The sequence below is a fragment of the Anoplopoma fimbria genome, chromosome 2, assembly GCF_027596085.1.
Source record: "Anoplopoma fimbria isolate UVic2021 breed Golden Eagle Sablefish chromosome 2, Afim_UVic_2022, whole genome shotgun sequence".
Classification (NCBI taxonomy): Eukaryota; Metazoa; Chordata; class Actinopteri; order Perciformes; family Anoplopomatidae; genus Anoplopoma; species Anoplopoma fimbria.
Genome location: NC_072450.1, coordinates 11,935,212 through 11,952,086, shown reverse-complemented (window position 1 = coordinate 11,952,086; position 16,875 = coordinate 11,935,212). Strand labels below are relative to the sequence as shown.

The 16,875-nt window shown below is 40.3% G+C and overlaps 1 protein-coding gene across 1 annotated transcript in view; it reads left to right on the top strand.

The window, feature by feature from the left end:
- Positions 1-16,875, top strand: part of LOC129105723 (protein unc-13 homolog C) — a 90,416-nt gene that overhangs the window by 37,757 nt on the left and 35,784 nt on the right. Inside the window, exons 14-16 of the mRNA XM_054616897.1 lie at positions 6,748-6,837; positions 7,855-7,983; positions 14,316-14,449. Coding sequence (XP_054472872.1) covers positions 6,748-6,837; positions 7,855-7,983; positions 14,316-14,449 — 353 coding nt within the window. The remainder of the gene's footprint in view (positions 1-6,747; positions 6,838-7,854; positions 7,984-14,315; positions 14,450-16,875) is intronic.

The following is a 16,875-nucleotide window of genomic DNA, read 5'->3' as shown; positions in this document are numbered from 1 at the left end:
TCGCCCATCAGCAGCTCAGGAAATAATGTTCCTCATGGTCCAATAAATAGACCCTGTCGCGAGTGTCCAGCACTCTGTCTGCCATGATGGTTCATAGATTTAGAATACTGGACATCTTGTATCCATACATCCCTACATCCATAAACTAGACTATGTGCTCCCATATTTCTTTGTAGGATATTTCATCTGGAGATTGATTTGACGTTGGCTATTACTAATATATACAACAAAGATCCTGCTGTTTCAAAATAACTACTACAACTACTTTCCATGCTGTGGACTACATTAATATCATGTTTGTTCAGAAACAGCTATACTCCATAAGCTGCTGCTACAGTGAGGCAAGCTGGCCTGCAGCATGTATATCGTAACTGTAAATCTTAAATGGACATAATTATTAGGGCCTTTTTTTCAGTGACCTCATCCAAAAAAAAGGCAAATTACATAATATACCCACAGTTACCTGTACAAGCTAGTGACATTTGATGGTGGGGGAAAGGGCGACATGCAGCAGACACGCTGCTAAGGACTCAGCCTTAGTACATGGCTCAGAGCTCTACCAGGTGAGCTACCAAGGCAACTCTGTACAGTCATTTTTATTTAATCTTCGTGGCAGTGTTGAACTTGTGAAATTACATTACATAAATGCTGGGAATAAAATTGCTATGGAAACGTGTGAAATGATGTTTCATCCCCCATTGTCAGTCACTTGTAGGGTTTTATGTTGTACGATGATCATTCTTCAGGGTAATTTTTCTGGTGAATGTCACTGAATGATGGGCAGCAAACCCTTGTCTGTAAGTGAATTCATTCAGATATACAATAGTGAATCCCCCCAAAAGCCCTCCATCACCCAAAATACATGAGAAAGAGGTGGCAATGAAACATATATCTTTTATTGAACAACCCGCAAAAATTGTAATTATAAAGATATGCCACTTGCAGGCCACTAAAGGTCCTCTGTATTCCACTCAGGCAGATTGAAAACCATGCCATACAACACATAATCTTCCAGAGCAATCCCAGGATAGCTAAACCTGTTAGACACCACACACCGCCACACATCCACAGGCACACAAACCCACACCTCTCGCTCGCACAAACTCCCTCACAAACGAGCAGACTTCCACACTGCTGCTTGGCTACAACTGCCTACTGACTCGAACACAGGTACGCACCTGAGCAGCCACACACACACATCTTCTCCCCAGCTGGTGGCATCACACATTGAACTGTAACTGAGAGATGACCTTCTCACCTTTTTAATGTGACACAAAAGGTGAAAGGTGTCGTTGATTGCCTTATTGCTATAATTCCCCCCGTTCTTTACCACGGCTCGCTGTGTGAAGCCACATGTGATTACAGAGACACAACCTGATAGCGATATATGGATCCTCCTGTTTGCCTAAGAAGACAGAAAAGAGAGGGTGAGAGAAGGACAGCAAGTAGATAGCATGAAAGAGAGAGAGGACTTGAGGGAGACAAAAAATGGACTGGCAAAAAGCGAGCAAGTGAGGGATAACGTGGATTTGGAAAAAAAAGTTGGATGAAATAAGCAGAGAGAGAGTTAGACGAGTTAGGATTTGGACAAAGAGGGAGGGAGTTGGAGGGAAAGAGAGCTGGATTTGGAAAGGGAGAGGAGAAACAGACGAAGAAGGCGAGCAAGCATGGTTGTTGGGCAACAGAGGGTTAAGTAAAGGAGAGATGACCTCTTTTATTTTCAGATGGCCTGGCTGTCTGGCAATGAGAGCAGCCACAGAATATCACATTGGTTTCACCTGCCAGCACTGCCCCCCTGCTCTCTTGTCAAGCCCGCCACAGACCAGTGGTTCATGCACACACAGTTCATACTCTCTCTTTCACTCTCCCACAGAGCCCGCCTGCCACTATTGGACAGTAATACGATTCAGATCTGGCTACTCCGTCCGTTCACTGTATGGATTTCACTATAACTACATTCTGAGGGAGATTGACTTTGCTTTTTTGTAAAACAGGGGACTTGATTCAGCAGAGAGGGAGCCGGGGTGCACCTGCCACTTTACATTTTGCTACATATGCGTTTCTTCCCTGTGAACTTTATTCTAATAGCCCTGATACACAGTGACACCTTGCATGGCCAGGCTGTCCCAGCTGGGATTTGCAGGTTTCTCTGGGTAGGATATAATGTTTCAGTATTCAGAGCACACTGCAAGGGATTTGGGCCCTTGGCTTAGTTTGGACAGTTTGATATAAAGTGATGTTTGTTCAGTAAGCTCCCCTGGAGTATCATCTTAAAATGTAACTTTGTGTAGCATTACAGTGGGCCTTTAGAGAAAAGGTTACTTAATGCTAACAACTGCTTTGTTGCTTTCTATGGTGCATTAACTCCTGCTGCCTCCTCCAGTAAAAGGAAATAAAATAGTTGTTCCATACTGTACCTGTAGCTTTCTACAGCAGGGTTGTGGCATATTCAGCGACATTAAGCTGTTAATGGAGCTGCTAAAGCATCACATGAACAAAAAGAAAGTATACTTCTGGGATAATATCCACAAGGTTGCCCACAGCAAGATGTACTTATACACATCACAGCCTGCTATAGAAGCAAACAACTGGCCTCTGGCATCCTCACATGGCATACAGATATTCCTTGTGTTCAGTGCAGAGGATAAGAAACATCTGTGCCTACTCCTAAGGGAAATAAATAATCATTGCACATATACTATATAGGTATATATACATGGTTTAGAAGAGTTCTTTTCTGTGTAACATGATGTTGCACTATATCCAACCCTCATCTCAGTTGAGACAGCAGCGGTTGTCCCCTTTAACAAAACATCTCAAATGTATACCCATTTCTGCTTGGGTTGGCAGTTTGTTTTGGGCGTTTTGTGGAAAAATCCCATAATACATTTTAAGGATAGTGTAATTCAAGTAGTACTCCAGGGCAGGCAGTTGTCTGGAAAATGCAAAAAAACCCTGCCTGAATTAGATAATGCAGCACTCATCCAGCAGCTCCCCCAATCTGTCCTAAGAACCAGACTAGCACTGGCATAGAAGCACTAGCCATCCATTTCAAACATGGTTCAGATCGTGCTTGTGATCCCGATGCTGTTATATAGCGGCAATTCTATAAGAGCTACCGTCCTGTTTTCTTAGTAAACCTGTGACCATGTTAAGCCTTTTGAGATTAAATTCTGCAATTCAAGGCTTTACCAAGCTATACATTTTGAGGAAGTGCTTCAGAGAAGGAGAGAAATAGTTGCTAATAGTTTAGCCCTCTGCTAATCGCAACGCAGATGTTCTCACTAAGGCTAACCACAGCCATGAGCAAAAGAGGCTAAACTATTAGCAACATATTCTCTCCATCTCTGAAACGCTTCATTGATATTGTCAGACTCTCTCTTTGATAAGTCCGTCTTACTTCCTTGGGTTGGTTAGCAGTATGGGCAGTTGTTGCCAATGCTAGAATAGCAACTTTTCCTGCAGTATATTCTCACCAAAGGGACATGCACACACATCTGCATTTGTAGGAGAAGTTAACAGTTAATTTCTCTCTCTGAAATGAAAATCATGCCTGTGACGGGAGAGACTTTGGACAATCTAAAGAAACTTGGCAAGAGGAGGCGCACCAGTCAGTTTATCTCTCAGACATTTTTTACCCCTTTTGCCAAACAAAGTCTTACACCCGCTTTAAGTATTCGATTTATTCTTTTTTAACTTCAATAGACACTCATCCACACACACATACACACACTCTGTGGCATATGCCCCTCAGGATGGTCAGAGTGCAGGGTGACCAGTGCAGTGTCCCTGTGGCAGTTTGAGGTCCAGTACCCGTGAGAGCATGACTGCTTTTGATCCCTTTTTCCACATGATTAACTTCACTTGCCCCACTTCTTCCCGGTGTCTGACCAGCAAATATTTTGAGCATTATGTTGCCCTTGTAAAAAACATTAAATGTTAAAACACCGGGATTTATTTTTGATGATAAGCACTCACTGCTTTTAAGTTTTGCACTCAGCAAAGACACAGGCCCAATATAATATTTAATGTACACTAGAACAAAGACAAAGAACTAAAAGCTCATCAGCATCACTCACTCCCCGTTCCATCTCATAATTTACTTTTTGTCATCTTTGGAAGGCAGAGCTGATGTTGTCTCTACTTTTGGCTCAGAGATGGATGCTTTTCTTCTTTAGTATGCTTGCTTCTTGGCAATACATCTGATTATTTTTCCTTTGTTCTTTTTGCTGATGAAGTTGGAGTTTCTCATTTCCGGCCTTTTATGTATTCAGACAGAGCATTTGTTAAAGTTAGGCAAAGTTATTTGCACAGCTGTCGCTGCTTTTAGAAAACACTGAACAATGAGAGCATTGAAAAAAAGGTTTGCATCCATGTTTAAAGTCAGTAATTGTAAAGTAAGTCACTGGATTTATCATTTGTATATGTTAGTCAGCAACAGTAAGAAGCTGAATTACATTTTTGAAATTCCCAGTTTCTTGTGCTTTGTAGCACCGGTTCACAAGTACATGCTGCTTTATTTGGTTATTGTCTTATTTTATACTATGTCTTGTTTTTTTCCTTTGCCTGTAAAGCACTTTAAATGAGCTCTGTGTATAATGAGGTGATATACAACTATAACTTGCCTTATCTTTATAAGCTACCGGTATATAAGCATCCCACACTTGGTTCCCCGCCTGAAGCTGTGATTGTAATTTAGATAAATCCTATTCAGTTGTTCCTTGCTTTACACAGATATAGTCAATAATTAATGCATTTGTGTGCACCCCTGCCATCTGCAATCAAAACAGGATGTCAAATGCCAAATTAGATTGGAAGCTGTGATCAAAACATTTTGCATGTAGACATTTGTTTTTTGTGAAGAACCCACCTACCTCCTTTGCAGCAATCATGAGTGTCAATGATCACTTGACTTTCTATGACTTCAATCACCATAATTACACAGCTAGATTACCTTTCCATGTCAGAATCCACTAATTAACTGATTTAAAATGCTACACTGTGAAACAATTTTTTTCTTCATTTTAAATGTAAAAATATGACATAAGATATTACTAGGGCTGCAATTTTAATCATCATTTAATTTAAAACTAAGTAGACTCAATGGATCAGCTTCCACTATCAGTGACTGAAGTAGAAATTACATTTTATTTCTGTGCAATTTCAGTTCTTTCATTGGTGATTTTCCTCTCCTAGATAAAGGTGTTAAAGCCTCTTTTGGAAAAGCAAGAAAGCACAGAGCATTGGTCTTTGTGAATTACTTTAGTTTCATTTTTCAGAATTACTTTTTAGCAACACATCAAAGTCTTAATTGGCTTTATTCTATTAAAGTTGCAATTCCAACAACCAAAGTAAACAGATAAAACACATGTTGTGCTGTTGTCGTAACTGTTCCAGCACAGTGATTTTAGGAGGTGTACTAATGGTGAAATCCAAGGTTGCAATGAAAGCTACATTGTCCATGTTTCAAAGGGACTGATGGTCTCACTGTTATCTGAAGGTTACATGTATGTGATGATATTGTGAGAGAAATGTCTGTCAAGAGAGATAAAAAAAGAAAAAGGCTAGTAACTGGTGGCAAACATGGGCTCCATTCTGATAGTGAGACTTTTCCAGCAGAAGTAGAAAAAATATTTTCTTTGATTTTAATTGAAGGATATAAATTAAAAGGAGCCTGCTGCGGACTGGATGAGACTGGATACGCAATATTCTTAAATCACATTTAAAATTTAAACTGAGAAAAAAATGATGAAACACTCAAACAACTATATTGTTCATTCAAAATGCAGTGACGCAAACTGCATTCAGTGGAGGCAAAAAAAAAAGCCTGCTCCCAACAGATATCCTTCTCTTTTTTCCCCTCTTCAGCAGCCAAATATAGTATAACTGGTCCACATTTGCTTGTGCGGAATGTGTGTCAAGCTTTTTTTCCTGGAGGCTTCTAATCTTTACTCGGGACTACACTTTCACCTCCAAACCTGACTGCTCCAATTAATCATGGGTATTAAGAAATGCACTGTAAGTGGACAGCTGACTGTCCGTCAGGCATTAACAGGCCATCTAAATGTTTTCTTCTCTACTGTTCTTTTTGAGACCACTTTTCGGGTTGTGTTCAACTAATATTTTTTCAGAACTCCATTGTGTTTTGTGTTTCTGCTTCTTCTTTTCAAAACTGGCCATCTTGAATCATTTATCAACCCAATAGAAACCTCTATGCTGCTCATGTCGAAAATTTGTCAGGCGGGGTTTGCTTCCGCTGATCGGCCTTGATCTCAGATAGACCTCTCCTGTGTTCGTGCTGTCAGGCCTACAGGGTGTTGTGAGGATTTGGCTCTTTTTCCTGAATCCCCATTGTGTATTTATTGACAAGGTAGAGGAGGGATAGAAAACAAGCTAAATTTTATTGGAGCACTGAGAGAGTAGGAGAAGTAGTATAATGTATGGGGCATTGATGCCTTTCCTCAGGGCTGTCAGGGCTTTATATGCTCCCCGTCACGGTGCTCTGCCCTGCCTGATGACTTCATGCCCCCGAAATAGAGGTTTTCATCAGCAGAGACCTCCCTTGTCCACTAAACGATTAGACAGACAGTCATTTCGATATGATTGCTGGGCATTGCTCTGCAATCAATTTCAATGTTTCGGGCTAAGCAATGTGATTTGGTGGGTGTGGGGGTTTGTGACGTTAAAAGGCTGCTCTCAACATGATGTCTCCTCCTGTTATTTTCCCCTCTCTCTTTCTTACTCCAGGATAATTTCCCTGCAGGGAACCCAGAGCGTCTCCAAGATCTCAAGTCCACTGTTGATCTGCTGACCAGCATCACCTTCTTCCGGATGAAGGTAGCTTGTCTGTATGCGTGTGTGAGAGAGTGTGAAGGTTGTATGGGCAGGGAGTACAATTTGATAGGCGATGTGGGAGCCCGACACTTGATTTAAGAGAAACTGAAAGAAACATAAACGTTGTAATAAATGATGATTGAGCACAATGCTTTCCTTTGTAGATATCATCTTTAACCTTTTATCACTAAGACACCTTCAATACTGGGCATGGCTGTGAAATCTCACAACATTCAAATGAAAACATAAACCCACATTGATTCCAGGCACGTTTTGTTTAGGTGAAATCAATTCAAGCTCATAATTCCTGAAAACCTGTCCCTCTCAACACCACTGGCCACTCAAATAACTTATAGCTTCACCGTTTTTCTTGACTTTGGGCCGATACAATGGGGTCATGTTGTGTTGACCTGCATACTCCAGTAGAGTGTTTACAATGCGTCCAGCTCCGTTTTGTTTCCTCTCCCTCCCTCTCCCCCGAACAGTACGTCTTGACATGCTCCTCTATAGGAAGCGCTGGGCTCCGTTCAACTCTCTTTTTTTGCGGGAGTGGGGGTGTAGCGCTGGTGCACTGAAGCAAAGCTAAGAAGGCAGCTATGAGCAAAGGAATGAAATCTGTCACATTAGGTTACCGATGCTTTCACTCTGTGCCATGCTCGTGCTGCACTTCACTGTGTATACGCACAGCTGCTCACACACAGGAGCTACTGGTCTACGCTACAATATACTGCACATTTACAGTGTGGCCACGTGTCAATTATTATTCATAATAGATATAAGAAGGCTGCCCCCTTTTCCACAAGGAAGTGATGTCGTGGGATTAATACTTCATGTACATGTAATATGATGTCATTACATTATCGCTCCACTGATGGATGGTCCTCTACATAAAAATACATTTAAGACGCAGTAACATCGTATATAGTTATTGGATGATTTAATATAGTATAAATTGCTATGAGATTTAGTACAACACCTACCATTTTAATCATGTGCGTGTATTTTTGTGTGTGTGCGTAGGTACAAGAGCTCCAGAGTCCACCGAGAGCCAGTATGGTGGTGAAGGACTGCGTGAAGGCGTGTCTGGACTCCACATACAAATACATTTTTGATAACTGTCATGAACTGTACAACCAACTCCTTGACCAGGTAAACCGCTTCAAGATGCTTTTGACTATCACAACTAATCAACCTTTATAGGTTATTAAAGGCAGACCTCTACTATTGCACAGGTACCAATAGCTTTTCTGCAAACTAATAGACCATCCAAAAAAGTGAATGAATGCTAAATTTTGAGATCTCCGTTTTCCTCACATTACATCTAGCAGATGTAGCGACAGACACATTAAACAATGTGTCATTTCAACACTTCACACTTGGATTTAATTATCATGCTTTTTGAAACCCTCAAGCATAGTGAAATCAACAACAAATACATTTGACAAAAGATGAATGAGAGCGTAAGGTGTCAGTTATGAGGTGTGGATAGTGTTAGAGTCTAATCAAAATAAGCCCTGCTGCATGGTTCCTCTCAGTTGCTGCGCCGACTGCTTGTTGATAATTGGCTCGATGGTCAGCTGAACCCTTGACGCAATTACTTCCTTCTCCTCTGGCTCCTTTCTAAACACACAAGTAAACAGTCATTATATTTTCTTAAGGAAGAACAGGGAGGTAAACTCTGCTGCTATTTCTTGTATTGAAGATTGGTTAGTTTTCTTAGTTGGCAAAATCCTGTACCAGTGTCTCATCTTGAGATGCTTTTCACCTTAAAAACATTACCTTGTCTATGGCTGAAGCAACCTTGTGCATCTCGCTGCAAATGTTGAAAAGCTAAATATTATTGCTGACTGTAATTGTAAAAATGTTGTTGCGTTTGTTCTCCCCTGGTTTTAGCATGGGACATGTCTGCCATCTGTTCAGCTTTAGTGTTGTTTTGTTTCTTTTATTATGGTTGTCTAACAGGAGGATTTATTTTTTAATGGATATTATACACAGGAGCAAAATGCAGGCACATTTGTTTATTGTTATTTTAAACGTTTTTGTTTAATATTTTCTGCCTTTCTGGACCTTTATTTTATGAGTAAATACAGTGTTAGCAATAGCTGCTAAATATAGTGAAAGCAGCTGACAACATACCTGCTCTGCTGATTTATGTAATAACATGTAATCTACAGCTACTGTAATCTACTAGCAACTCAACATCTGGTAATTAGCCAGGCATATAGGCAACACCAACCATATAACTCACCCTTAATGTTTGTATGCACGTACAACATGCATCACTGCAAAAAGTGAGTCTTGAGCTTAATGATGTAGCTTGCTTGAAATAATTTAGAAAACCTGAAAAAATTGCATTTAATTAATTATAAGTCATTATAATAATACGTTATAGAGTTACTACTTCAGGGCCACACTTGTCAGTAACTGGAGGTAAAACATTGTTTCTAAAATGTCCTGCCAGGTGCTCGTACTCATGTAATGTACTTCATCACATTTCACCTTCAGCCTGTCACAGAGCAGACATCTCTTTCCAGCTTTAGTGTCCTTTGTGTTGAGGTGTGACAATGCCGGGAATATATAAATTCAATTCAACATGGCTAGAAATCAATAGGCTATATGTCATGAATGACATTAAGCAGTCAATAAAAATGTTCACTGTGTCTAGTGCAAACTTTGCATGAAGGAGTTCAACCTTCTATGAGACAGTCTGCAGTGGAGAATCATATAAAAGCAGCCAAGCATCAGGTAGCACTTCCCGATAGATAATGATGTACTGTATGAGCGCGAAAAAATAAGTGTGAATGTGAAGGATATAAATAAACTGGAATTAAAGTATGCTGCCATACTGCCTCCTCGTGTAAGAACGAGCGTGCCATGAGCAGCTGGAGGCATGTTCTCATATTAAGAACTCATAGACTCACTTGATTATATTTTCTGGTAACACAGCATCATCCAGTCCTCCGTTATGGTTGGCTTCTCGGAACACATTATTTCCATGGGCTAGTTTACTTGCTTTGCCCTCGCCTGAGTAAATAATCATGGCAACAGGCAGCTCCGCCGCATTATTTTACGGTTTACTTCCCAAGGAGAATGGCCTCCCAACCTCAGAAGATAATGTCCTTTAAGATAATGGGTGCAATCCGCTCAAAAGTTGAATAATAAGCTTTCTTTGTTTAAACAGCCTGAGGGGTTGTAAGCAATTACAGAACCGGAGAGATAGACACTTTCTCTAATTACATCTTCGTCCACCACAGTTTCACATTTGACAGCCTCTCCATCACTGTTTCCTCCACAGCAGAAGAAAAATACATCAGCTTCATTCCAGAGCAAATCTCACTGTGACTCTAAATTATTATGTTCACATACACTAGGTAGCCTCTGACTCAGCGGAAGGAACACATTTCAGACCCCAATTCTCCAGTTGCTAACAGTGACTGAGTGTGGCTACACAAGAGTTGACACGGTGGCCAGGCAGGCAGTGAAATATCCAAGCTCCAATGAGGCATCTTGCATAACCAACAACAAAGCTTTCTGCCTCTGCTTAGGCGTAAAATGACTGGGAGGAGGAAAAAAGACAGGGGAAATCTGGCTTTCTTTAATCCTGGCAGGAAAAGTAAAATTTTTGAAAAGCAAGACGAAGAGTAAATGGAAAGAGGGCAAATGAATCATGGAGAAGGGCAGAGGGGAAAAATGACCATATTTTCTTTCTGGCTCATCCACTGGGAATGAATGTGGAGCGGCAAATGATGGTGCACAGACCAGAAATTCCTTGTAGTCTGCGAATGCATATATGATGCATTTAGACGTATATGCACACATTCTTATGTATTATGCAAATACTAATGCATAAGTAGACAGATGAATAGAAGCAGTCTGGTTTGGAAGGGGGAGGTTGGTGATTGTTGACAGGCGTGCAAAAGCAGGGACCCACCATGCCTGTTTGTGAGACGAGCCACAGAGGAGCTAGAAGACTACTCCACTCGTGACTGAGCAAGCAATTCAAATTGATACGATAGGTATCTCTCTAACAGACATTATCACATATTTGCCAACAATACCCAAATGGTTGATTTAACTGTATTTTCATGAACCCATTATTTGTTCACAGAATGTGTGCCTTTGAGTTTATTATTTTATTCAATATTTACAGATACAACCTATTTTCTCTGGGCGTTCAAAAGCATTGCAACAGCTTCGTTTCAACCCACAGCTCTCTCTCTCTCTCTCTTGGGAATTTGATCACATTCTCCATGAACATCTTTCAATCAGAGACTCTGCAATTTGTGTCACATTGTGAGAATTGATGAGGAGCGAGTTATATGCTAATGCTGATTCCTCCCACACAAGGCCTGAAAGTGCTAAACAATAAACATAAACCACTAGCTACCCTCTAGAGGAGTGATACACTGCTATGAATATTTCTGCTGGTGCAACCACCACCATTGTGCACTGGAAGTAGTGAAACGCCACTGCGCTTTGAGTCCGGTACAGTATTCACCTCCTAGTACAACTGAGAGTGAAGCCCATGGGTGTGTTGTTGACTGTAAAAAGACAACAAGCTACTTAATCACCTTTAACAATGTGTTTGTACCTGCTTGAGGTGAATACAGATGAGCAAAGGGAGACGGCATTATGTCTTAGCAGGATGCAAGCTGCATCCAATTCAGTAGGGATGACACAACCTTCAGTGTCCTTCATACATGCATACAGCTATGATACACCCACGGACAGGTTTTGCATAGCTGAGTCATCTCCTGCAGAGATGGTTGTTTCATTATATCATGCTTCCAATTTAACAGATATTCATCTTGTAGTTGCATATCTCCCCCTGATGGCCCGTGTCTCTCTTACCAGGCCAGGTCTTCCTCTTTGAACTCATTAATTATGGGTAAGGGGCCAAATGGATTGCAGGCCTATTTCTTAGAGGCTTTTATCTAACTCATTAATCGCTAGTACTCTTTAGTAATCACTTGTTAACCCTGCAATATTCTGAATTTCATGATAGATGGACCAAAAATATATATCTCAGGTGCTGCTTTCCTTAATTTGTGATGACACTAAGCAATGTTGTTTTGCATCTCAGCCATCCTTTACCATTTCTAGTAGTGCATACTGTTGATGATTTACAGTATGCTGGTTTTTGAACCAGCCGGTTAACATGCATCCAGCTTCAACTTCACAAGTCCCAACACAGTCTTTGATTATGCTACATATGAAGCTCCCTCCTTTCATCCACATGGGGAAATCAGTGCATTTCTAATGTATTTCTATCTAGCAAACATTAGTGAATATGCAAATTAGAAATGAAAGGAGCCTTTGATCAATATGATGCCTGGGATGGAACCTCCCATGGAATAAGGAGTAATCTGTTTTTATGACCATGGCGCATTCGATCACTGAAGTTCTTCATTCTCAAACCCAAATGATTGAAGTAGTGAACCCTGGGTCGACACGACCGACTGTCACAGAGTCGACTGTAAACTGTGTCTGCGTTTCTTGTTCCTCTGAGATTAAATTCTGTAGCTCCTCCGGCTTAAATGTCGGCCTTGCACCACCAGATATTCAAAACAAGAATCAACGTCATGAGACATAATTTGATTATTGTAGGGATTGATTAGGTTTTATGGATTGCATCAATGATGAATTGACTCATGTTGCATTTCCATTTCCCAAGCTCTCCCTAAAACATCTCCTCTCCGTGCTGCACAGAATCCAATAGGCTTAAGGCTGTTAAATTATTCAACCTAAATTATTCAGTAACTGATTGGAACATATTTCATTTTTAACACAATTTTCATACATCAAGCATAGATTTTGCTTTAGTCTAGAGTTACACACACACACACACAAATGAGATAATTTGTATTACATCCCCTTGGGAGGATATGTCCCCATAGTGCACAGTCATACAGTAGATTATATAAGCGTGGGTGTGTTTGCATGTTTTCACGTCTCTGTATGATACAGAGGTGTCAGTATGTGCGCTCAGCTTTGTGTTTTCTGTGTGCGTGGCCTTGCTTGTTTTCTGTGGAACTTGTTTATGGCAGAGGGAATGACTGTGACAGTTAGGTGCTGACCGGAGATCAGTGTGGTTACGCTCAGTGTGGGGTGAGCAGATGGTAGAGTCAGTGAGCGGTTTCATATTTAACACCTTTCACCAAGGTACAGAAACAGAGATTTCTGCAACACATTTTGACACACACACACACACACACACACACACACACACACACACACACACACACACACACACACACACACACACACACACACACACACACACACACACACACACACACACACACACACACACTCACATCTACATAAGCACATAACGGAGGGTGATTACACTTTTAAAACTGTAAAGTTGTAATCCTTTATATTAGATGTTATCTGTTTCCAATGCATCTGAACAAACTCACATTGTTGTAATAAAGACCTCAGATGATAATCTTCCTTTTTCCATTATGGCTATGAGCAATCACTATCTGATTTTATGCTGCACATGGTGGGAGTACTCCACACCACAGCAGGGCAGAGTGACTGTAAGTGGTTAACATGCTGAGGAGTTAGAGGTTTACAGCCTGCAGCGCTTCATTTAGCAGCTCACTGTGTTCTTGTTTCGTTACTCCCTGCAATATTAAAATATATTCACTGTAAACAGGAAAAAAGAGGCAGAAAATGACTATGTCTTGTTTTGTGAACAAGACAGATACACTGTGTGAAAAAAAACCCACCTTTTATTCTTAACTTGTTGCAGTGGGACATGTTCAGTTTTCATTGTCAATAGCAAGCAGCAGAACAACATTAACAGTAAGGCTGACATCAATAAAGTCTCATTTCAAACAGCAATGCAACTTACATAGATGCATCACTTCTTTGTATCACTTGTGCCAGTAATTTGAATACAACACGGGGATGTCAGACTCCAGCACAAAAAAGGATTTATTCTTCGTTCTGTAATCACATAAAAACATTGTTGCTGAAAAAATGCTGACCATAAATAAAATCACTGGCTTTGATTTCATTAAACTATTCTAAGGATTTTTTTTTGGGGGGGGGGGGGGGGGGGGGGATGATTTAAGCTCATTAGAAGTGTGGTAACCATGTCCCATCCTTTGTTTGTTCAGTTGTTGTTGTTTTTATTGTTTTTAGTGTCCTTACACTGTGAACATCTAGCATCATACTAATATTCTGACCCTTACTTCTTATTAAGTTCAATTTCATTAAAGATGCAAGTATATAATCAAGTGTATAGTATTAAAAAAAAAGTAAAAGCAAGGTAATATTATGACAGGCAATAAAGAATATATGTGTTGAAAAGTCTGTTACTTAACGTACATCAACCATCTTTGTTTTACTGTGTTGATTCCGGGCAACATTTGATTTTTGCGAAAACCAAAATTGTAATTTTTCTACTCCACCTTCAACACATTTATCCTGGCTTTGGACTCTAACCATCCATATTTTATTCTTTGTAGAGCCGGAAGCAGGACATCCCCCGAGAGGAGCAGGGTCCATCTATAAAGAACCTGGACTTCTGGCCAAAACTCATCACTCTCATGGTGTCAGTAATCGATGAGGACCGGACAGCTTACACCCCAGTCGTTAACCAGTATGTACTTCTTTATTTTACCATCCAACTTTTTTTACCAAGCAATCTGATTGAAAACACTTTCAGCATGTACTTAATTAGTTGCTCGTCAGCTTTTCTGGTAAGCAGTTAGGCATTCTCATTACACATGCATTGTTGAACATTATGTTAACATTACTCCATTTGCATGTAACCATATATCCATATAATTTCAAAGGTATAAATGACTACACTAAAAACACTCTTAACAGGCAGAGATAATTTTCAGTGCTAGCTGCCAACCATTTCTGACCAAATGGAAATGTGGTGACTGAAGAGAAGGTTTATGAATGTGTTTGTTTGTTTGATATGGAAATATTGTTTAAAAAAAGAAGAAAATAAGATAGTGATGTTTTGGTCTTTAAAAAGACTCATTCTAATTAAATATTTACTACGTTGTTCAATATTCATAATTCCGTACTGTATTTCTGTATTTATTTGGCTTAATTAAGGCCAAGTTGTGCTTCATTATTTATGACACATGGTTAAAAGGCGAGGGAGAGAAACATTGTTATATATACTGTTTATATTTATATATAGTGTGAGGGGAAAAAACACGTCTTGCTCCTGTAAAATTTGATAAATGCATTTGCTGATAGTCGAGACATGAATGAGCACAGTGTTGTGTAAGAGGGCTGGGAGGCAGCCAGAGAAGCCATCAGTAAAAAAAGCTTCTTTTTTTTTGTACGATGAGCCATAGTATGGATGGATAAAAAGGGGAATGCAATGTTACTAAATTATATAACAGATGAGAGATTTGCTTGTAGTAAAAAGTGATAGAGGGATGGTTGTGGTGATGGTGTTGAGGGGACGTTTGTGTTTGCGTCGTTGTGATGATTTGACTAATAAAACCAAACAAATTACTCTGGCGCTCACCATATAAGAAATAAGATGGAGCATATTCTTCTCTTTCTTTCACGCTCTCGCCTCCCCCTTTTGCTTTTCTCCATCCTCCTGCTGATTTACGATGCTTATTAAGACTCTGTTTATGCCCTAAGCTTTCTCTCCTACACTGTCTAATGATAGATTTGCAATATTCATGCCCATTTCCTCCACATTCCCCTGGTCAAGTTCCAGAGCGACAGCAACCTGATGCTTTTTCACAATAAACCCAGGAGTGGACTTGTTGCCTTTAAATAATGGGAGCTTTTGCCAGAGGGAAAACTGTTATAACGTTACTCTGCTGCTCTGTGCTGAGAACATTTATTGGGAATCTTGCTTAGCTTTTTGAGCCAATAGGCTGATCTACATAATTTATTTTATGATTAGAAACATAAAATTGGAGGCTGCAGGTGTTTTTTAAAACTGTAAAAGATTAGAAGCTTTAGAGATTATTTCCAGAAACACTCATCATGCAGATTGTAAACCACATAACATAATTTTTTCACCACATAGAAGGAGATTGTAAACCATGTACAGGCATGCACAGTAGCTGCAGATGTTATATTCATTTCTGCTGTTTTTTTTATTGACTACCTTGCCCATTGTGCACCAAGTAGGTGCATGATGAAACCAAAGTATAATCAAGGTTGAGAGACAGACACTGAGAGTGATAGAGATGAATAATAATAATAATAATAATTAAGCCTTTATTAGTCCCACAATGGGGAAATTATTTCTCTGCATTTAACCCATCCCGGAGGAGCAGTGGGCTGCAATGAAGCGCCTGGGGAGCAACTTGGGGTTAGGTGTCTTGCTCAAGGACACCTCGGCATGTTGCCGGTAGAGGGGTTTGAACCACCAACCTTGTGGTTACGGGACAAGCGCTCTACCTCATGTGCCACAGCCGAAAGAGGGAGGAATTGTTTCTGGGATTCTTTTTGTTGTTTGTTTGTTTGTCACCAGGAGCACAAATTTGCCTTCTAATCTCAGTGTTTGTTCCTTTACTCCATAAAAGGATGTGCTGTAGGTTGGGTAGAGGACAGTGTGTGTGTATGTGTGTGTGTTTGTTTGTAAGTGAGCGGGCACACTAGGGCATTGGTTTGTTGCCAATGTCCTGCCTGAGTATATGTTTACTGTTTCAATGGGAATCCTTAGGCAAATGTGTTTTGTTGTCGGAAAACAGGGTGATCTCCAGCCTCCAAGCCCCGTCATCTATAAATGTCCTCCTTTCACTGTCTAAAGATGCGGGTGATTAAGCCATTGACACCTCACATTCAAGCTCTGGCTGAAAATCTATAGGCATTCAAAATAGCAGATTACTTTTCAAATAGGTTGCCACCCCTCTCTCTCTTTTTCATTTTGTTGTGTCATTTCCTCTTGAACAATTTCTCGTCTTTTTGCCCCGTGCATGCATCTCGCTTCCGCCACAATTCAACCAGGTTTGGGAATGACCCGGGATTATTAGATTAAGAGATTCACCAACCATGTCTCCTTGCACATTTGTTAAGTCGTTTGTTAGAGATCCA